The 22,530-nt window shown below is 39.5% G+C and overlaps 1 protein-coding gene across 4 annotated transcripts in view; it reads right to left on the reverse strand.

Annotated features, from left to right (window-relative positions):
* igfn1.3 (immunoglobulin like and fibronectin type III domain containing 1, tandem duplicate 3) overlaps positions 1-22,530 on the reverse strand; it is a 113,783-nt gene that overhangs the window by 7,389 nt on the left and 83,864 nt on the right. For all 4 annotated transcript variants that reach the window (XM_051925464.1, XM_051925465.1, XM_051925463.1 and 1 more), the window contains 6 exons: positions 18,995-19,123; positions 18,267-18,569; positions 12,076-12,164; positions 6,272-6,464; positions 5,887-6,183; positions 3,840-4,166 (listed from right to left, as the gene is read on the reverse strand). In XM_051925464.1, coding sequence (XP_051781424.1) covers positions 3,840-4,166; positions 5,887-6,183; positions 6,272-6,464; positions 12,076-12,164; positions 18,267-18,569; positions 18,995-19,123 — 1,338 coding nt within the window. The remainder of the gene's footprint in view (positions 1-3,839; positions 4,167-5,886; positions 6,184-6,271; positions 6,465-12,075; positions 12,165-18,266; positions 18,570-18,994; positions 19,124-22,530) is intronic.

Below are 22,530 nucleotides of genomic sequence, written 5' to 3' on the forward strand. Positions count from 1 at the left end.
ACGAGGTTCATTAGCAAAGTCCATAATATGTTTGTTTCAGGGTGGAACCGCCCAGAGTTCAAGGCATGTTCACATTTTCACATTTACAAGATGATTATAATTTAGGCCTTAATTAACTTTATAAACTTAGATATTATCCTTGAATGTATTTGGCTTAAAGCACATCTTTTTAGACAATATTTAACCTAGGTAACACATGATTTATCTTCTCTGCATGTACTGTGGTTTACAACTACAGTACTGATGTTTGGTTTATTTTTATTTTTCTAGCCCTTAATCAAGTAGAAAAATGTAACCAAACTAGCTATGTGACAACTCACACATATAATAATTCATATCACTAAGCAGTTATTATATTGTGCATTGATGTGACAAAGATATTAAACCTCAAAAATGATGAATATGATGTATAGACTCAATTTTAGTTCCCTTTTAAGAGGGGCAATAACTTGTCTTTTTTTATTTTGATTTCCCTGTCATGGTTTTTGCCTGAAGCAATTTCAACATTCATCAGTCTTGTTATCCCTCATTCAGTATCAACTGAAACAGCTTAGCTGTCTAGAAAATACATACCAAAATTTATTTTTCACAATTCAATCAATTGTTTTGGTTCATTTGTGGAACAAGAAACTAATCAGGATGGTACAAATCTTGGTCACCAGGACATTCACACTTCTCTTTTCTTTTTTAAAACAGTATCTGCATTTCAGGAGGAGCACATGTAGGCATTCTCTTCTATAGCTTCCTCTTTTAAGAATAGAATTACCATCACTTGACTATCTTCTTTCCTTCCAAGCTATGAGATGACAATTTCCATTTTTGTCTGAGACACTCAATTATTTATCTGGTAAATCTCCTCCAGTCAAAAATATTATTGTAAATGTTACAATATTTGCTATCCTTAGATGCTTCCAGGGCGGCACGGTGGCGCAGTGGGTAGCGCTGCTGCCTCGCAGTTGGGAGACCTGGGGACCTGGGTTCGCTTCTCGGGTCCTCCCTGCGTGGAGTTTGCATGTTCTCCCCGTGTCTGCGTGGGTTTCCTCCGGGCGCTCCGGTTTCCTCCCACAGTCCAAAGACATGCAGGTTAGGTGGATTGGCGTTTCTAAATTGGCCCTAGTGTGTGCTTGGTGTGTTTGTGTGTGTCCTGCGGTGGGTTGGCACCTTGCCCAGTATTGGTTCCCTGCCTTGTTGGCTGGGATTGGCTCCAGCAGACCCCTGTGACCCTGTGTTCGGATTCAGCGGGTTGGAAAATGGATGGATGGATAGATGCTTCACTATCTATTTGTTTTTTTCTTTGTACATTCCATAATTTTCACAGTTCAGGCATTAACTTTAATGCATTTTCTTCAGTAGTGATTTTACTCGGTGGTGAATGTGAGATGTCATTAATATCCGCCACTCCTGAATGCTACAGCCATACAGTAGCTTTTTTGTGTGAACTCTATCTATATTAAATTAAAATGTAACTTTGAAGACTTGTATTCAATCATTACCCCTGTATCTAAGGTTTCTAGGCCAAGCTGTTTAAATGATTACAGACCAGTGGCACTTACATCTATTCTAATGAAATGCTTTGAACACTTGGTGAAAAACATTTTAATGACAGAGACAAAGTCTTTTCAAGACAACAATCAATTTGCTTATTGTGCAAACAGAAGTGTGGAAGATGCTCTGCTTGTTATCTTACATCAAATCTATACCTTTCTTGATCAGCCTGGTTCATATGTCAGAGCACTATTTTTGGATTTTTCTTCAGCGTGCAATACTATACAGCCTCATATACTGACTGGGAAATTAAACAGTATGAATGTAAACCCATTTATCACACTATGGATTCAGAACTTTCTTTTAAATCGTTCACAGACAGTTAAAGTTCAGGACACTTTTTCAAAAGCTCTTCATTCAAACACAGGAAGTCCACAGGGGTGTGTCTTATCACCATTACTGTTTACTCTGTACACAAGTGACCTGAGACAGAACAATGACCACTGCTCCATTATTAAGTATGCGGATGACACCATGATCATAGGATGCATATCTGGGGAGGATGAAAGCCACTATCTAAATCAAGTGGACTGTATGGTAAACTGGTGCAATAAAAACTCTCTCACTCTGAATGTAAAAAAGACCAAAGAAATGATATTTGATTTTAAGAGACAGAAATCTGTTTGTTCACCTATTGTAGTTCTGGGAGAGGAGGTAGAAATAGTGAATGAATATAAATACTTAGGAACTTACCTAGATAACAATCTTAACTGGAATACAAATACAAAAAAATTATTTTCTAAATGCAACCAGCGCTTATTTCTCCTCCATAAACTCAAACTATTTAAAGTAGACAAGGACCTCATGTTGTCCTTCTATCGTAGTATGATCCAGTCTGTGGTCACTTTCAGTTTCATTGCCTGGTTTAATAGTCTGACAAACCAAAACTCAAGTATGCAGCTAAAGTTATTGGGGCTGATGTAGATGATTTGACTAGTGTGTGTCAGAGGGCAATGCTAAAGAAACTGGAAATCATCTCAACTGATGACAGACATCCATTACATGTAGAACTAAACTTCAGTAAATCAGGAAGGATAGTTGCTTTGAAAACCCACACAAATTGCTCCAGAAACTCCTTTCTTCCTAGTGCCATACGACTTTTCAATAAGAAATATCGGAGATAATGTTTAAGGATTTGATATATATCCTGTTACCTTTTTTTTTTTTTTTGGTATACTGTAAATATGTTTTATCTAACTGCCTTACCTTAACCTTTCTTATTTCTATTTGTCTGTTTTATTTCTTTCTGTCTGTTACCTGTTATTAGATGCAACTGAGAAGGCAAATTTCATGTTTTCCTGTGTAAACATGACTAAATAAAGAAACCTAACCTAACCTAAACCTAATGGCTCTGTAGATTTTTTTCTCAATCTGTTTGGATTCTTCTTCAGCCTCCAAGTTTTTTAACCCCCATTTGCTGTCTATAGTGCATTGCAAGTCTTATCATTTATAACATTACTATGCTCACCCGCCTTTTAAGGTGACCGACTTTTATCTTCAATTTGTGTGCGCTCCATGTGTACATCAGGCATGTAAGTGTAGGGAATGAGAACATCAAAGTGCCCATTCATAACATCTCCCGAAAACCTAAGTTTTTTTATCCCCTCGAGTGCCTGTCCAAACTTGCAGTGTAGGACTCCATAATAATATACTTGAAACTCATAGGGGAACAACTCTCCCGCTGCCATTAGCTCAGAAATGGTACCATAAGTTTGAGACTTTGACATTTCAGTAAGATACTGAAGCTCATTTGTATAAGAGTTTCCTGACGGCATCATTGTAAATGGCTGAAACCTTGACCAATTACTTAAAACATGTCGTACAATGTCAGCCCAAATCTGTACTGCTAAAGACGGAGTTTCATGCACTAAATAAGCTATAGATGAGAATAAGCAAGCACCATCTCCCCTGATATTTACTACACGGTGAGGCATTTCTACTCCATCAACATTAACTATTTCCAGAGACATAATTTTGTCTATTTTTCCAGTGCATCGCGCACAAAAGCAAGGGAACAATGGGAGCACCAGAACTCTGCTCACATCGCGTCGCTTCGTACCGCAAGCCGCAAGTAGTAAGTCTGTGATAAGCGGAATACCACTACGCTTTGCACTCACGGGACGGAAGGACAATCCCGACTGCTTTTATATAGTAGGATTGGTTTACCATGGCTTGTGTGTATCGTTTACACTGTTTATGGCAGCAGCCTGAAGGACAACTAGGCATTCAAAAATGATAAGTCAAGACCAAGTCTGTGATATTTTACTGGAATCATGAACTGCATTGATTCTTACCTATAACAATGAGTCTCGTAGTGCAGATGGCCTTCCCAAGGGAGTTCTCTGCAATAGCCATATACTCGCCATTGTCTTTTGGACGGACTCCAGTGATGATGAGAGAACACACTCCACATACATTAGATGTCTGGTAGTCGGCATTTTTCATAATGCTCACACTGTCTCGGTACCAAGTTACTCTTGGGGCTGGGTTTCCCATTACAGCACAGCTCATATTACATTGGTATCCAAGTGGTACATAGTGTGTCTTCAGGCCGACACTGAACCTAGGTGCTTGTCTCTGGTCATTCTGCTTGTAGTGGGGCAATTTAACTGTGAACTTATCTGTATTTAGGGGGAAATCATGCAAGAAACAGATTAATTTAAGATAGCATGCTAGCATGGTATAAAATCACTTAGAGCTATGATTGCAAAAGTTGCTTGTTAAAAAATTATTTACAGGGTAACCATTTATCATTCAATTTTAGCTTTCAGGTGGCACACAAAGGCACTTAAAAAAGAATAAAGAAAATTGTTCTCAGCACTGTCTACATACATGTCATATTACCAGTTCCTTACTAATATAAATAGTTTTTTTCTTTTTTGGTATCAAACTAGTGATAACTATCAAGCATTACATGATATACTTTCTTTTCAATATGTTATGTACAATATAAAATCATTTTTTAAACATTTTTTGATTTTTACTTTACACAGAACTTTCAAAAAGCAACTCTGTTTTTTAACATACATGTATATGTCAGTATCTGAACGTCATTTCACGGTGACTTAAATATAACTAAATCTGAAGGATTGCACTTGCACTTAATACTAGGCAAGATCAACGGAAGTGTTTTTTCCTGAGAAAACCTTGTATATTCTATGCTAATGATCACCTAAACTCATTGCAGATGCAGTGACTTAAAATCCTTTAAAAATCAGACTGACAGACCATTTCGGTGGAGAGATGGATTTTTGGAAAATCATGCCCTGGGCAGATGAGTCAAAGTTGGAGTAACCAACCTTAATAAAAAGACAAGTGTCTGTGAGTGTTTGTGTATCTGAGTGTCTGTCTGGTTGCTATGCCTCTGTTATATAAGTGGGGGTAATGTTTGTGATGCACCATCTGTTGAAATGAAAAAATACAATTCATTTTATTACAATATGCCTTTCAAAATACATTGCAATAGATGGTGCACTACAATAGTTAATGCTGAATACACTGATTTTGATTTCTTAGATTTAAACCCATCTTCGATGGGTAGCACAGCTAGTTTTGACATTAATTGACATGACTGGCATAAACCAAAAATTGAACAAAAAACTACCAAATGTAAAGCATAATGGCAGAAACATTATGATGTATAAACATTTATGATTTTAAGGCTTCAATAGCTGGCTGTTCGTTCATAATCTCTGAATTCCATCACGTCTATGAGAGTACTTAGTATAATAGACAAGAACAAAAATTTGTGGCCAGGAAACTATCCGATGGTCAAAACACTAAACTAGCAATTATTGAATTCAAACTGTTGACTTTTTTCTTAAAAGAATCTTGCTGGCACATATTCCAAAGTTCAAACTTGGTGAGTAGCGGGCTACCATCTTTAATTTTATGCCCACCATGATGTCATACATCACATGACCTGTGTGTCATGTGTCTAACAACAGCTATAGCAACCATAAATAAGACGGCAACATTCATTAAAAAAAAACTAAACAAAATGGCAAGAGATGTGTAAAACAGAACAAATGTACAAAAAATATTGACAAATCATTAATAACAATAATATAACTTTAGATGTTGTTGGATTTGGTCACCTTAATCAATTGCTAAAATTGAAATGAGGATTAGATTTCCATTTGTTTACATGCTTTTATATTATAACCAAGCATTTTGTATTCAGTTACATCTTACTTTAAAAACAAACTTTATCCTAACTGTGTTGCTCACTACTCTTCCATTTTTACAGTGTGATCAATCGGAGAGCTATCATATTTTACAACAGGTTAACAACAAACATTTTAAAATATCTGACATAAGGGGTGCTCCAATCAAGCTCACCTTTCTCTTTATTGATGTTCCAGGCTGGTGATTCAGAAGGTTCACTGACACCCATGTCATTTTTTGCATACACCCGGAAGTAGTACTGACGTCCACAAATGATGCTGGTAGCTGTGATCTTATTGTTAAAAATGTGATCTGCCATAGTTTGCCAGGAAAGCTTGAATGAATCACGTTTCATCACCATGTAGTGTAATCGATTGTCATACTTCTCATCGGGTGAAGGTTCCCAGAACACTGTTACTGTTCCAGGAACCTTTTCCTCCATTGTCACCAGCCCTGGTGGTTTTGGCTCATCTAAAACAAACATGGGATTTTGTAACATTGACTGGAAACCAATGAATTTAAATAATCTAATGATGATTATCTTTTGTCAGTTATTTACCTGTGACTCTGATCTCCAAACTCAGGGACTCCTGTCCAAAGCAGTTCTTTATCATGATGCTATATATTCCAGAATCTGTTCTATCAGATGTGGGAATCAAGAGCTGTGACAGACCATCTGTGTTTGTGATTGTGGCTCTTTTGGTAATAGGAACGTTATCCTTCATCCAGATCACCTCTGGAGTAGGGGATGCCTGATAAGTTAACATACAGAACCAGATTAGTGTCCCACATCTGAACATTTCAGTTCTGTTTATAGGTTTAAAATAAATTACTTCTATTTATACTCTGTCTTCATTGGAAAATTGATTCAAACAGCAAAATAGTCGCTGTTTCAGGTGATGTTTGTTCTTAATCAAAAGTTACAAAAAGGCACAACCCAGGAGGAGACTGCATCAACAAAAGCAAAAAAAAAAAAGAAAAATTTAATGAGGACATAACAACCAATTTCAACCATTTAACCTCACTTACAAAGTAGAGGAGGAAGTTAGGAATATGCACTGATACAATGCGTGGCCACACAGACCACACGACAAACCACCTCAGGATCCCCAATTAGGACTGGAGTGCAGCCATGCAATGGGTGACTCCTCAGCACCACACTAGTTCATATTGAATAGGACAATGTGAAATTTTTTACAGTAGCTGGAGTGCCAATCCTGCCACCAACCCCAAATTTGTCCTTGCAAGTTAAAGGACCCACTTGCAGCGCTGAATGTAGGTTAACAAAATAGAGCTGGCTAATAAATATTTTCTCACTCTGGAAGCATGACATTAAAACAATTTAATGCCTACATTTTAAAACAATGACAGAATATAAAATTAACTGATGTATTTTATTATAGTACTTCAAATATTGTAGAATGCGAAGATTTAGTGATAATGTTTTGGCTGCGTCAGACCAATTAGGTCCATTCTTATTCTGCTTAGCTTTAATTTTGTATAGGCCTCTTCTGTGTAACTTACAACTTGTGCTTTCAGAAGGACACAGTGATACTGCAAGCAAGGCGTGTTATTTTCTGGACTCATAGTGTTAGAAGAAGTACAGTTAAAAGTTTTAAAGCAAATATACATTGATTTACAGGAAACATAACAATAATCACATTTGCAAAGTGGTGGCATTTAGGGTGAAAGCCCAGTATGTAAAGCTAAAAAATGTGCAAGTAAAAGCCTCAACCACCAAAACTCACACGACCAACTTCAACCATATTCAAGAAAACATTTTCCAAATTGGGGGGTCAGAAGCTTCTTTCCACATGCAATGGAAAGTGGCTTCATATTTTCTCTAAAGTGGAAGAGTTTCAGTCAGCCATAACCAGAGTATACTACCAGGTGGAAACAGCAAGCCAAATATATGGCAAAAAAATATTTTTGTTTTGCACTAGGGAAAGAAAAGAATCACGATCAAAACATAAGTGTGAGTCAAAAAGCCAGGGATTCAAAACAAAAATAAAACATCAGAATGAAAGTCAAAAACAGACACGCAAAAAGTCTTGCTGTCTCCTTCTTCTTCTTCCACTTCATCTTTCCTCACTTCTATGTGGGGTTGATGTGCCTGATCAACTTTCTCCAAAGAGTTTGGTCCAGCACCTCCTAGCCAGTCAAGCCTTTTCCTTCAGATCTTCTTTTACTTTATCCATCCACCTCCACTTTGGCCTCCCTCACTTTCTTTTCCCCTGCACTCCTGTTCCCATCACTCTCTGATCCATGTATTCAATGCCTCTCCTCATTACATGTCCATACTTCTTCAACCTACTTTCCTGTACTTTCTTAGGTATCTCTCCCACTTTTGTTGAACCTTTGATTTTCTCATTTCATGTTTTGTCCTTTTTTGTAACTTCACACATTCATCTCAACATTCTCATTTCTGCCACATCTAACTTCTTTTCCTGTGCCCCATTTACTGCTCATGTCTCACCTCCATACATCATTTCTGGTCTTACCATAGTCTTAAAAACGTTACCTTTAACGTTCGCCTTAATTCTTTGATCACATAATACTCCTGATAACTTCTTCTGGTGGTTCCATCCACACTGTACTCAATGGGTCATCAGTGCATCTAATTTTTCATTTGGGATTACCACTGATCAGAAATTTAAATGCAACCACTCTTTTCAATAGCTCTCCCTGCAGGCTAACTCCTGAACCCTGATCATCCTTAAACCTAATATATTCTGTCTTCTTCCTGTTTATCTTCAAACCTCTATCTTTCAAACCTCTTCTCTATTCTTCCAACTTCCTCTCCACTTCCTCTTTTCTGGTGCTACACAACACAATGTCATCAGCAAAAAGTAAGTATCAGAGGGATTGTTCTTTTATCGCATGATTCAAACATGTATAGTCAGGTCAAACAGATAAGAACTTAAAGAAGATCCCTGGTACAGATCTACTCTATCTTGGCTCTTTTCTGTTACTCCAATAGTGCTTTTAACTCAAGTCCTAGTCCTCACTCCCTCAGACATATCCTGGACAACCTTCATATACTTCTCTGGTACTCCTTTCTCTCTCAAGCACCTACAGACTTCTTGATGTGGCACTCTATCATAAACCTTCTCCAAATCAATAAGCACCACATGCAATTCACTCTTAATATCTTCTGAGTAGCTTTCTTAGAAAATATTGAGAAACTTGGACTTCATTATTAGCATGCTACTATCTTTATATATAATCTTCATTTGGATTTTGATATTTGTTTGTCCGCGAATTCACTGCCTTGTGTGGTGTTCCTGCTGTGTTCAGTAGAGGGCAGTAGTGATGGAGGAGAAGAGGAAGTGAGGGGGAGGATCGTTGGATGAGGTTGGAGTGTGGTGATTAAAGAGGATTGAACTAAAGGAGACTACGTGCTGTTTGTATTGGCTGAATACACAACACCTTGGTTGTTACTTTTGTTTACAAACACTGTCGATACCACTCTTTGTGTTTAGATCTGGCGTCGACACCACTCTTTGTGTTTAGATCTGCCGTCGACACCGTGTTGTCGAGACTGTGTTTTTTTTTGTGTTTCTATCGACCGTCGTTGGCAGCACTTCATCCAAATCGAATGTTCACCCACTTCTTGGAGTCGGCAGTCAGAGTATATAAGTCGGACACACTTCTGTGATTTTCCATCAGTCGGCGTTTGGAGTTCAAGAAAGAAGCATTGGTTCTTCCTTACTCTTTGGATTGCCACAAAGCAACCTGCGAGATTGGAGAAAGGTTGAGAAGAGATCGTGAGAGGAAATGACAGCATCATGAAAACGAGACAGAGAGAAGCAGAAATGCTCCTCCACCACCACATAATTACTGTTCGGACAGTGATTCCGAGTAGGCCGTTCCTATCGAATCAATGTCCAAGGGTTTTGATTTGTAATTTTGTTTCCCTTATAAAAAATCATAATGCTGTGCGACGAAGGGCCCAGTTCACGACTGGCAGCCGCGTTTAAACAGGGAGCCCTTCACCGACAAGTTTAACACACGCAACGTAGTTGGGCGCACATGGCTAGTCATTTATATTAGTTGAACTATAACATGATGGCTTGCTACTTCTTTTCTCCACAAGGGCAGAAATAGTATAGCATTGTCAACAACAATACACCCTGTCTGAATAAAGCACAAAATGGTAGAAAATGCTAGTGTGAATACAAACAAGGGATGAATTCCCACAACTGTAAAATGGAATGAAATGTGCAGAATATCACCAGAATTATTGGTTTTAAGGGTCTGCAGTATTGTATTGAATCTGATTTAAACATCTACATTTTTGTAAAGAAAATAGTTTTGGACATTACTTTTTTGTTTAGGTGATACTGGAGAAAGTTCACTCAGGCTTCTTCACCTTAATGTTACTCCTACTTCACATCTCAATAATTGAGATTTTTGACACAAATAATGGAAAATTGGAAGACTGTGTTGCAAATCTGATAGCTGATAGATAAACAGATAACTGGAGTTTTCCCCATCATTTTGGCCAATGATGTGCAGTAAGTTTGTCCAGACTCTTCTGTAGTTCATAGCTGTCTGTACCAATTAAGCCAAAGATTGTAATCAAACAATCAATCTATGAATCTCTGTAAAGAAATATTTAAACACTGATTACTTAAGTCACTTATTCTGAATCAGAACAATAAAAGAGGGTTAATCATTGATGATTCCTTTATCTAAAATGTAATCATTCACTAGCCACGAAACCTGCCCTATGCATTCCTTTAGCGCCTTTCCTTGGTATCCCCGTCTTTCCAAACCTCTCTTGCCCGACACTGCCTCCCTCAAGCTCATTCACTTTAAACCTGTTTCTCAGACTCTGTCATTTTGCACAGCCATGCTTGCCTCCTGTCTGTTTTTATATTTTCTGTTTCTGAAGGAGACACTCAGCGTGGCTCCTACATCTTTACTCCTCCTCATTTGTCTCATACTTGCACTTCCTCTTTCGATTGTGTCACCCAATCAGAGTAAAGCCAAACTGACCAATCAGATTGCACTGAGGGACCAGACACACACACACACACGCACGCACACACGCACACACACACACACACAGACTTTAGTTTTTTTTATATAGTAGATAATTATAAAAACTCAGAAGAGCTAATAAAATTCTTTATTGCAGTCAGACAACCTAACATTGAGGACAAATTCAAACAATTAAGCTAGAATTGAATTATCTACCTTGAATCTGTCAGCATTAATGATTTTTCATTTTTTTTCACCAATGTGAGTTTCATGTCAATAAAAAATTATATAATATAATTCAAAATATAAATGCATCTAGTCCATTGACAAGATAATACAAAAGATATGTAGATGGTGAGGGTTATGTTTTATTAAATATGGAGATTCTAGACTGTTTCAGTGTGAATTTCAAAAACAGCTGCTCATTTGTCATAATCAAAGGACCAGCCATTGTTAAAAATGAAAATCACACTGCCAAGGCAATAAAATCACTGCAGGTTTTTTAAGTTTTCAGTTGTAATGAGCAGCAATTTTTCTAATTCAGTTGCCATCCTCTTTAATAAAATCCCTGTGTGCGTCCAGGTGTCCGTGTGTGGGTGTCTTCTGGTGAAGTGCGCATGCGCAGGGCACGGTGCGATGCACGATATTACTGTCAGAGAAAGTTACAGGCGTTTTTACGGAAATACAAATCAGTATTACTGCGAGAGGAAATTAAAGGTTCACAATACAGTGACGCATATTACAGCCACATACAAGCCAGTATTACTGTCAGAGGAGATTAAAGGCATATTACCGTCGCGCACGCCTGTATTACTGCCAGAGAAAATTAAAGGTATATTTCGGACGTACTTGCCAGCGGACATACAAGACAGTATTACTGTCACAGAAAATTAAAGACACACAATACACGGCGGCAGCCCACGAAGAACGGTCAGCTCAGCAAGTAAACATCAACAAAAGAAAGGCTGAAAGACAAAGAAAAATACGACCAACAAAAAGAATGAGGTCAAAGTCCCTTGCCATTTAATATAGACTGTTCCTACTAATGTTTATGCACTACTGTTCTAGCGCCCGTTATTGTAACGGGCTAAATGACTAGTATTTACATAAATAGGCAGTGAAATGATACATGCCTTCTAACCAAGATACTGTATGTTATCTGGTCTTTTCTGTGACATAGACTGTGCTTCTGCCCATGAAGCTGCTTACCTTTCCTATCAAGTAAACACAAATTTAACGGAAAAACAAATTAGAGTAAAGTGAGGTGACTTCTTTGCTTGTGCTATCAGATAATTAAATGTCCACATAACCTCTAGCTGACTGTTCCTAAATCTTAATTTATGAGTGACCAGACTAGAAGAATTTTACAATGGTTACCTCAAAGTGGATGTTGACTCGAATTGTGCTACCCTCCTTCACCACCATGAACGATTTGAAGCTGGCATCCTGGAGAAAATGAGGTCTCACTGAAACAGCCAAATGGGTGAAAGTCAGAAGGGCAACAGGAGAAGCCAAGCAAGACAAAAAAAAGCAAAATACACTGAAACAGGGATGGAAAACGTGCCCCCGACCCTCCCTCCCACATTCAACTGCTCCATCACATTATATGTTTGCATTTCAATATTTTCTAAATGGTGGACCTCTATTCTTGAGATAAGCAGGTGAGGGGACGCTGGCGCACGCATGTTGTTGCCGCTCCTCCCTGTTATCAACACTTTTTGCAAAATTCGCCTTAATTCTACACTTTCTACGGATGTTTTATTTCTTTTATTGTACGTATAGTTCGTGGATACAGCTGACTCAAATTGCATGGATTTGGCTTAATATTTACAGATTTTATGGACTCTACTTTGACTGGGAACAGCTGAGTCTGTGGATCATGGCATGAGACCAACGGACATTTCTTTGTACCTGGTGATCTAGGACCTCGGGATGATCTGTCTCTGTGATTATATTTGTTATGCTGATCTGCTCCCGTTTCATCTTACGGTACTCTACGACTGGGAACTGATGTGATGTTCATACTAACCTGGCTTATGGCTCCGGGGCGATCACACCTGAAATTACCAAGCGTTACTGTTTGGGGCTGTGTATTGGAACCTCCAAATCCTGTTACCTCCTCCTGCTATGCTTTCTGCTGTTTACTATCGCCGCTCACCTACACTACCACACCCGCCTGTCCTACATGTTCCGCTGTGCTGTGCTGTTTCTCCACTGCTATTCAGATAAGTATTGCCCAGTATCATGCTAAAATACCACTGCCGGGCTGCAAATGAAAAGACCACTGGCAGCATTTGCTCAGGAATAAGCCATCCTTCTCATGGCCCTGGAAATAGAAGTGTCAGTGTGCCAAATTTACATTATGTGGAAATAAACCCTGATCACGGCTCTGTGCAAAAAGAAGCCTCTTTAACTAATATTTCGCTGTTTAACTCGAGATCTCTTAATGGCAAAGCATTGGTGCTGTCAGAACTCATCACTGACACCAAACTTGATGTTCTGTGTTTAACGGAGACTTGGCAAAAACCAAACGAATTTACATCTCTCATGGAGGAGACTCCACCTGGTTTCACTTTCCATACAGAGCCTTGCAGCTCAAGGCACTAGGTATACTAGGAATGGTATGCCGTTCTTTCTTATATTCTGTAAGTGCCTTGAGCCTGGCAAAGGCGCTATATAAATAAAATGTATTATTATTATTATTATTATTCACAGTGGAGTTGTTTCGAGATTATAGGATGTTATGAGACCAAAGCCAAAAAATCTACTGTGTTTAATGAAATTTAAAAAATAAAATGTAAAATGTTAAGGTGGGCACTTTATAGTGCCCATTAAGTCTGTTTGTGAGTCATAATGTTTGTACAATGAGTATATAGCCATCAATACCCATAAAGGTGCCCTCCTAAAGGGTGCAGGAAGGAGGATGAGGAGGGGGGCATACACTGATATAGAGCATTGCCACACCCACCACATGACAAACCACCTCAGGATCCCAAATTAGGACCCGAGCATAGCTGTGCAACAGGTGACAGTGTGCGCTTTTTTACAATGGCTGGTGGAGTATTGCCTTTATCCAGAAATATAACATGTTTGTTTTTTCCCTGTCTATCTGCCAAGTCATCAATCTGAAAGAAGACATTTACTGGTCCAATATGACCCTGCCTTCTGGAACCATCTCAAAAAAAAGGGTTCCCAGAAGACTCCAGATATACTGATGACTAAGGGAAAAAAGAGACAAGGTCCACTCTCAATGACAGCACAACATTCAGAAGCAGAATCATGCTATAACAAAATATGTGGGGACTCCAAGCTTCTCTTTTGTCCGAGGAATCTTCTAACACATAATATTTAAGCTTCTAAAGAACTGCAGTCTCATTCAGTGATAGCTTCTTGATCTAGATGTGCAATACCTCTGTACTTTACTTAGCATTCTTTTCTTTCAAATTTTAGTCATGTTCTAAGAATAGTCTCTGGACCCCTAGTCTTATGATATTCCCTGCAACTTTTAGTGCCTTTATTTTATCATTCGCATTTCATTTTTCACATTTACATGTTTTTGTAGCTAAATAAGTATTTTATTGTTACAATTTGTCAAATTAATGCACTAGTTGCAGCATACTGTGTAAATGAGAACCTGAAAAAGCGCAAAGCAGCAGTCCATTGGTTTAGTTATCAAGAATATTTTAAGAAGTGTAATGTAACAAGCACATACTTATGGTGATAAGTGAAATTAACCTCTTCATTTATTTATTAACATACTTTTTCCTTTTATTTTTTTTTTATTTGCCTCTTCTTTATGCAAATGAGTGATAACTATATATATATAAATATATACATATATTGTGGCGGACGGCTGGGGACCTTGGATGGCCGGGATGTTTATATAGTGGAAGGGCCAGGGGAGAGAGGGTGCTCGGGGCATTATCTCCCCTGGGATTCTAGAGGGCAGCACCCCCGAGTGTTAGGCCTTCCTCTTTTCCTCTTCCCTGGCAGCGCTATCGTTAGCATCCTTCTCCCAATATACCCAACATCTCTCCTCTGCACATGTCCAAACCAAGGCAATCTTGCCTCCCTGACTTTGTCGTCCAATCGTCCCACCTGAGCTGACCCTCTAATGTACTCATTTCTAATCCTATCCATCCTCGTCACACTAAATACAAATCTTAGCATCTTTAACTCTGCCACCTCCAGCTGGTCAGTGCCACCGTCTCCAACCCATATAGCATAAATGGTCTCACTACCATCCTGTAGACCTTCCCTTTCACTCTTGCTGATACCCATATGTCACAAATTACTCCTGACACTCTTCACCACCCATTCCACCCTGCCTGCACTCTCTTTTTCACCTCTCTTCCACAATCCCCATTACTCTGTACTGTTGATGCTAAGTATTTAAACTCATCCACCTTTGCCAACTCTACTCCCTGCATCCTCACCATTCCACTGACCTCCCTCTCATTTACACACATGTATTCTGTCTTGTTCCTACTGACCTTCATTCCTCTCCTCTCTGGAGCATATCTCCACCTCTCCAGGGTCTCCTCAACCTGCTCCCTACTATCACTACAGATCACAATGTCATCAGCAAACATTATAGTCCACGGGGATTCCAGTCTAATCTCGTCTGTCAAACTGTCCATCACCATTTCAAATAAGAAAGGGCTCTGAGCCAATTCCTGATGTAATCCCACCTCCAACTTGAATGCATTCGTCACTCCTACCGCAGACCTCACCACTGTCACACTTCCCTCATACATATCCTGTACAACTCTTACGTACTTCTCTGCCACTCCCAACTTCCTTATATAATACCACAGCTCCTCTCAAGGCACCCTGTCATATGTTTTCTCCAGGTCCACAAAGACGCAATGCAACTCCTTCTGGCCTTCTCTAAACTTCTCCATCAACATCCTCAGAGCAAACATTGCATCTGTAGTGCTCTTTCTTGGCATGAAACCATACTGCTTCTCACTAATCATCACCTCACTTCTTAACCTAGCTTCCACTATTCTTTCCCATAACTTCATGCTGTGGCTCATCAATTTTATTCTCCTGTAGTTACTACAGTCCTGCACATCCCCCTTATTCTTAAATATTGGCACCAGTTCACTTCTTCTCCACTCCTCAGGCACCCTTTCACTTTCCAAGATTCCATTAAACAATCTGGTTAAAAACTCCACTGCCATCTCTCCTAAACACCTCCATGCTTCCTTAGGTATGTCATCTGGACCAACGACCTTTCCATTTTTCATCCTCTTCATAGCTGTCCTTACTTCCTCCTTGCTAATCCGTAGCACTTCCTGATTCACTATCTCAACATTATTCAACCTCTTCACTCTCTCGTTCTGCTCTGCATCTGCTCAACACACTCTCCTCGCTTGTGAGTATGTTTCCATCTTTATCCTTTATCACCCTAACCTGCTGCACATCTTTCCCAGCTCGGTCCCTCTGTCTAGCCAATTAGTACAGGTCCTTTTCTCCATCCTTAGTGTCCAACTTCTCATACAACTCATCAAATACCTTTTCTTTAGCCTTCACCACCTCTCTCTTCACCTTGTGCCTTATCTCCTTGTACTCTTGTCTACTTTCTGCATCTTTCTGACTATCCCACTTCTTCTTTGCCATCCTCTTCCTCTGTATACTCTCCTGTATTTCCTCATTCCAACACCAGGTTTTCTTTTCCTCCTTCCTCTTTCCAGATGTCACACCAAGCACCCTTCTTGCTGTCACCCTTACTACATCTGCTGTAGTTTCCCAGCTGTCTGGTAACTCTTCACTGCCACCCAGTTCCTGTCTCACCTCCTCCCTAAACTCAACCTTGCAGTCTTCCTTTTTCAACTTACACCATTTGATCCTTGGCTCTGCCCTCACTCTCTTCCTCTCCTTGCTCTCCAGCGTCATCCTACATACCACCATCCTATGCTGCTTAACTACACTTTCCCCTGCCACCACTTTGCAGTCTTCAATCTCCTTCAGATCGACTCTTCTGCATAGGATGTAATCTACCTGTGCGCATCTTCCTCCACTCTTGTACGTAACCTTATGTTCCTCCCTCTTCTTAAAATATGTATTCACCACGGCTATGTCCAACCTTTTGGCAAAATCCACTATCCTCTGACCTTTTTCATTCCTCTCCTTGACACCATACCTACACATCACCTTCTCGTCTCCACTGTTCCCTTCACCAGCATGCCCATTGAAATCCGCTCCAATCACCACTTTCTGTCCCTTGGGTACACTGTTCATCACTTCATCCAACTCACTCCAAAAATCTTCGTTCTCACCCATTGCACACCCAACTTGCATTGCATATGCTCTAACAACATTCACCATCACACCTCCAATTTCCAGCTTCATAATCATTACTCTGCCTGACACCCTTTTCACCTCCAAAACACTCTTGACATATTGTTCCTTCAGAATAACTCCTAACCCATTTCTCCTCCCATCCACACCATGATAGAACAATTTGAATCCACCTCCAATCCACCTGGCCTTACTCTCCTTCCATTTTGTCTCTTGATGCACAATACAGTATATCAATCTACCTTCTCTCCATCATATCTGCTAACTCTTTCCCCTTACCAGTCATACTGCCAGCATTCAAAGTTCCTACCTTCAGTTCCACTCTCTTTACTTTCCTCCTCTCCTCCTGCTTCCGGACATGTCTCCCCCCTCTTCTTTGGCCAACAGTAGCCCAATTTCCTCCAGCACCCTGTTGGCTAACACTACTGGTGGCGGTCGTTGTTAAACCGGGGATTGACCAATCCGGTATGGAAATTTGTATTGTTCATAGTCCCTATACTGAAGTGCTGGGAGGTTATTTAATTCTTCATATGCAAAAATATAAGAAAATTGCAAGTTTAAAGCATTTGCTTTTTCACACTTAACACTCCTAGTGTACTTCACCCCACCGTCATCTTTCTGATGAAATAATCTCTTTGGGTCGTCTCTTGCATTTTGAGCCATAGTCTTCTCCAAGTGCCTTTTAACTTTCCTAATATTCTTTTTAACTGTTGCTCTCTTGGCTATCATAAGCCCAACAGTGAGCACTAGACTTATTTGTTTTACACTGCAGTGATTACTGTTGCCTCCTCAGAGATAAAGAGTCCTGGTTAAAAATCATGGCTCAGTCATTGAGAGAGTTTGTTTCCAAGTATTCTAGTTTTCCTTCAACATTCCAAAGATGAGCAGGTTAGGTAACCTGGTGTGTCTAAATCAACCCTGTGCAATGGTGACTACAAAAATGAGTGTGTAATGCAATGACTTCACACTCTGCTCAAGTTTTGCTTCTGCCTTTTGCCTAGTACTGTCAGTATTGGCACTGGCCATTTATGACCCTGAACTTAATTAAGTAGCTTTGATAATGATGAATACACAAGTCTTTATATTTTTTATCAATGGCTTTTTAGATGTGTTATCAATTTTCATAGTTTGTATAGTTTTGTTTAGAGTCTAGAAAGAAATCAGAAGTCAGATTAAAGTGTGATCCATTGTGGAGATGTCCCTGGAACAGAATAGGGGGCATGCAATTACTTCGGTGAAACTGGAAGAACAGATCAACCTACCTGGGGGTGGCATTGCAATTACATAGTTATCCAGTTCCTGAGGCTCGCCTCGGCCTCCATCATTTACGGCTGTCACCCGAACAAAATACATCTCCATGGATTTTAAGCCCTTGATTGTGTAAGAGGTCAAGCTCACAGGAGCAGAATTACAGCTCAGCCAAGTGATACTGTTTGCTGGTTTCACTTCCACAAAGTAGCCTTTGGCTTCATCGCCTTCATCTACATCAGGCTTGGCCCAAGACAGTGACAGACTGCTATAACTTGAACCGGTGACCTTGAGATCCTTTACTTTGCTGGGTGGCCCTGTCAGCACATACATAAAAGCATAATAATTGCCACAGTTATCTTCTTTAGTTGAACTTTTTTTGTACTTAAAGTAATTGAAAGAGAATATATTAATTGCTTAAATTATATGGCTTTACTTACCAGCATTTAATTAACAGTTGTCAAACGCTCACAAGATTTGTGACAAAACAGATTTTACGTTATCATTATTTATTCAGCAAACATAAGTCAACATGCAGAAGATATGTGTGAAATTGTAAGTTATGTGTTTACTTTTAAAACTATAAACTTCTTAAGTATATTTTTACCCTAAAAATGTGATGTAGCTAACATAATTATCATTAATATTGTAATAACTATAATTGATGTAATTATTATATCATTAGTACTGTCATTACCTCCATATATACTAATGTCCAAACTTACAACAAAAAAGCACTTACTCATTGGATCTTGAGCAATGACAAAATTAGATGGAACGCTGAATTCGCCCATCCCTGACTCATTGACTGCTGCAACCTGGAACTCATACTGCGACCCTTCCACAATGTCAGTGATGACACATTTCTTCTCTGAAACACAAAGCCATTGTTATAACCATTAGTGCATTTCAAAGTTAGGAATCTCCTTCTACAGCATGTTCACGTAACCTCTCAGCTGTCTCCATATTTTCATTTTGCTATCACTGCATTATTTCCTGAAAAAACCTGGTACTCCAAAGACAAACCAGTGTATAATTTATTAATATTAGACTATGTGGAGCTGTGTCTGCCAGCATTTTTTTCCACATACTGAGTGGTGCAGATGAAAGAGCATCCTGATTGTGAAGCTTTCTTCTTCATGTATAAAACTGTGGAGGAGGAGGAGGGATTACTGCACATCGCTGCACCCACCACGCGACAAATGGGTTAGACCTCAGTAACACATTGGAATAGTGTGAGGTTTATTTACGGTGGCTGAAGTGCCAATCCTGCCATCAACCCCCAAGTTTTCCATGTAAGTTGGAAGATTTGCTTGCAGGGCTGGATGCAGATTAACATCACAACCAGGCCAAATGTCCCCCTGGGGACAAATAAAGATCTAGCTATTTATTTAAGTAACTACATACACACACACATATATATATATATATATATATATATATATATATATATATATATATATATATATATATATATATTCACGGCATTCGTAGTCTGTGTCACAATCTGATTGTATGGGTGGTTACCTACCAGGTAACGCTTGTGGTTGGCCAGCAATCTGCTAACATCCGCCACGGTGCCCTCAGTTTGTGAGGAGCAGATCATAGAATGGTTGAAAATAGTTTACTGTCAAATAAATGCAGAGAGTACGCGACACGTGTTTCGCCCTCGTTCTGGGGTCATCAGGCGTACACACTCCACTGCACTTCCTCTCGGGAATCGAACCTCGGACGTCAGCGCCAGAGGTGATGCTCCTAACGTTGCGCCACGGCGTGTGGTTCGTAACCACCCATACAATCAGATTGTGACACAGACTACGAATGCCGTGAATGTAATTACCCCGATCTACATGCTGTCAAATAAACGAACCACACGCCGTGGCGCAACGTTAGGGGCATCGCCGCTGACGTCTGAGGTTCGATTCCCGAGAGGGAGTGCAGTGGAGTGTGTACGCCTGATGACCCCAGAACGAGGGCGAAACACGTGTCGCGTACTCTCTGCATTTATTTGACAGTAAACTATTTTCAACCATATATATATATATATATATATATATATATATATATATATATATATATAATGCCCTGCAGAGGGTGCTCCTGCCAACCAAACCCGTAAACTCACAAGTAGACTGCAGAGCTTCCTCTGTTTGATCGACACGGGCATGCTCACAAAGTACATGTGTACTGAAGTGACTTCAGCTGCAGGTGGAAGCTCCACACAACTGTTGTTACAGCTCTGCCTTTGTCCAGAAACGGTTTCATAAGCTTTATGACCTTAGTCTCGGAAAGTCTTTCTCCCGTGGGTCGACTGGGATCTTTTCCTGAATAAGATCAAACTCAGTTGCGTGGGGTGTGACAGGAGCTTCCACCTGCAGCTAAAGTCACTTCAGTACACATATACTTTGTGAGCATGCCCATGTCGATTAAACAGAGGAAGCTCTGCAGTCTACATGTGACGTTACGTTGTAGGAAGATAAGTAAATGAATCAAGGTAAATAGCATTCGATCTGGCATTTATATAAGTAACATATAAATGTTTTTATATAAAGACCATCAAAAAACATAATCACAAACAGGACTTTTCACAATACCTTGGCGATCTCTGTAAGTCCTGTTTTTCTTTGAAGGACACGTCTGGGGCAGACTGACTGGGAGGATGATGCCCGACCTACTGCTGCATCCAAATGGTGCCATCTTTCGCATTTACACCTGGTGCAGCTGCGTTGTTCTTATATGTGAGTGGACGTTTCTTATGGGTAGGGCTTCTGTTCTCTTTCTCCGATGCAGAACCCTCATCTTCATCTGAATTCACCTCTGTTATAGCATGTCTTTATGTGAAAACAGTAGTGTCAGATCGGGACGAGAGTGAACGTGACTGAGAGAATCAAACTGATTAAAAAAAAAACACTAACCTTTACAAGTACCATAAATTTACACTGGCTGTTACAGACTCCAATCAAATGTATGTATTTTATTGTACTATAGTAACAATAAGAGCAGCTGCTACTCAAAATGGTAAATTTGAAGGGCGCCTGGATTCAATCCCAGGACTTCTTTATTATGAGTTAGTAGTTTTTAAAGCTGCGGCACCCAAGAGGTTGTATCTGCGTCGTACCCTAACCCAATTTCTTTTTCTTTGGATATACTCTTGAATAAAAGCGCACTTGTTTTCTTATGTGTGTACCTTTTGTGAAAGTGTTTATTTGATATTTGGACTTCAGTCTTCACATATTATACAGTTCATGTCAAAATTTTGTCGTTAATACTACAACATTTGTTGCTTTTCTCGCATTTCCTGTCATTTTACACTTACACAGACTGTTGTAGATACAGAACACAAATGAAATGCATGTGTTCCAAATAGCGATATATTATTTACCCTATGCAGCTCAAAGACTTCACACATAGATAAAGAAGACTTGAGCTGGGAGAACTTTTTGCCCAAGATGAGCTCCGGTGGTGGGGTGGATGGGATAGCAGGCTGCTTGCTGCTTGTGCTAATCAACACATTTACATAACAAAAAGATGCTGATGGAGAGGTGTGAAGGGATTTAAGGTGGGCTGGGATTACGTGTTTTTTCGTAGGCTTCAGGGATTCTAGTGTTAAGGGCCTTGTTCAAGGGTCCAATGGAAAAGTGCAGAGGTTAAACCAAAGAAAGCAGGGTGGAAGCAAAATGCTGCAATCTGAGTAAGGAGAACTGGGGAGTACAAATGTGAATGGAGACCCACAATACATTTAGTCTCTGCTGTTTTCCTAATACGCAACAGATCAATCCTTCCAAAAATGCAATATTTGAGAGACCGGAACTGTTCTTCGCTGCAAAGCCTAACCCTTAGGAAAGTATAAGTTAAGGTAGCAATGAGTCTGTACCACACACTTGTGACTCCTCATCTGAAGTGTTGTATGCAGCTTTGATCTCCATAGTATAAAAAAAGTTATAGTAATGTTTGAGAAAGTCCAAAAAAGAGTAACTAAGACATATTTCTAAGATGGTGGAATATCAGCTAAGAGGAAAGATTGAAGGAGTTCAATCTTTTCCATTTACCCATGTGGAGGATAAGAGGAGACCTGATGGAAGTGATCAAAATGATGAGGGGAATTTGTACAGTGAATAGCAGCTATAATTTTAAAATGAGTTCTGCAACTAGAATACAGGGGTACAGATGGAAGATGGTTACAGATAAATTTCACACAAAGATTAGAACATGTTTCTTCACACAGAGTATGATAGATTTGTGGAATAAATTACCAGCTAGTGTGGTAGATTGTAGTAC

Source organism: Erpetoichthys calabaricus, chromosome 3 (genome assembly GCF_900747795.2).
Source record: "Erpetoichthys calabaricus chromosome 3, fErpCal1.3, whole genome shotgun sequence".
In the NCBI taxonomy this organism is placed as follows: Eukaryota; Metazoa; Chordata; class Cladistia; order Polypteriformes; family Polypteridae; genus Erpetoichthys; species Erpetoichthys calabaricus.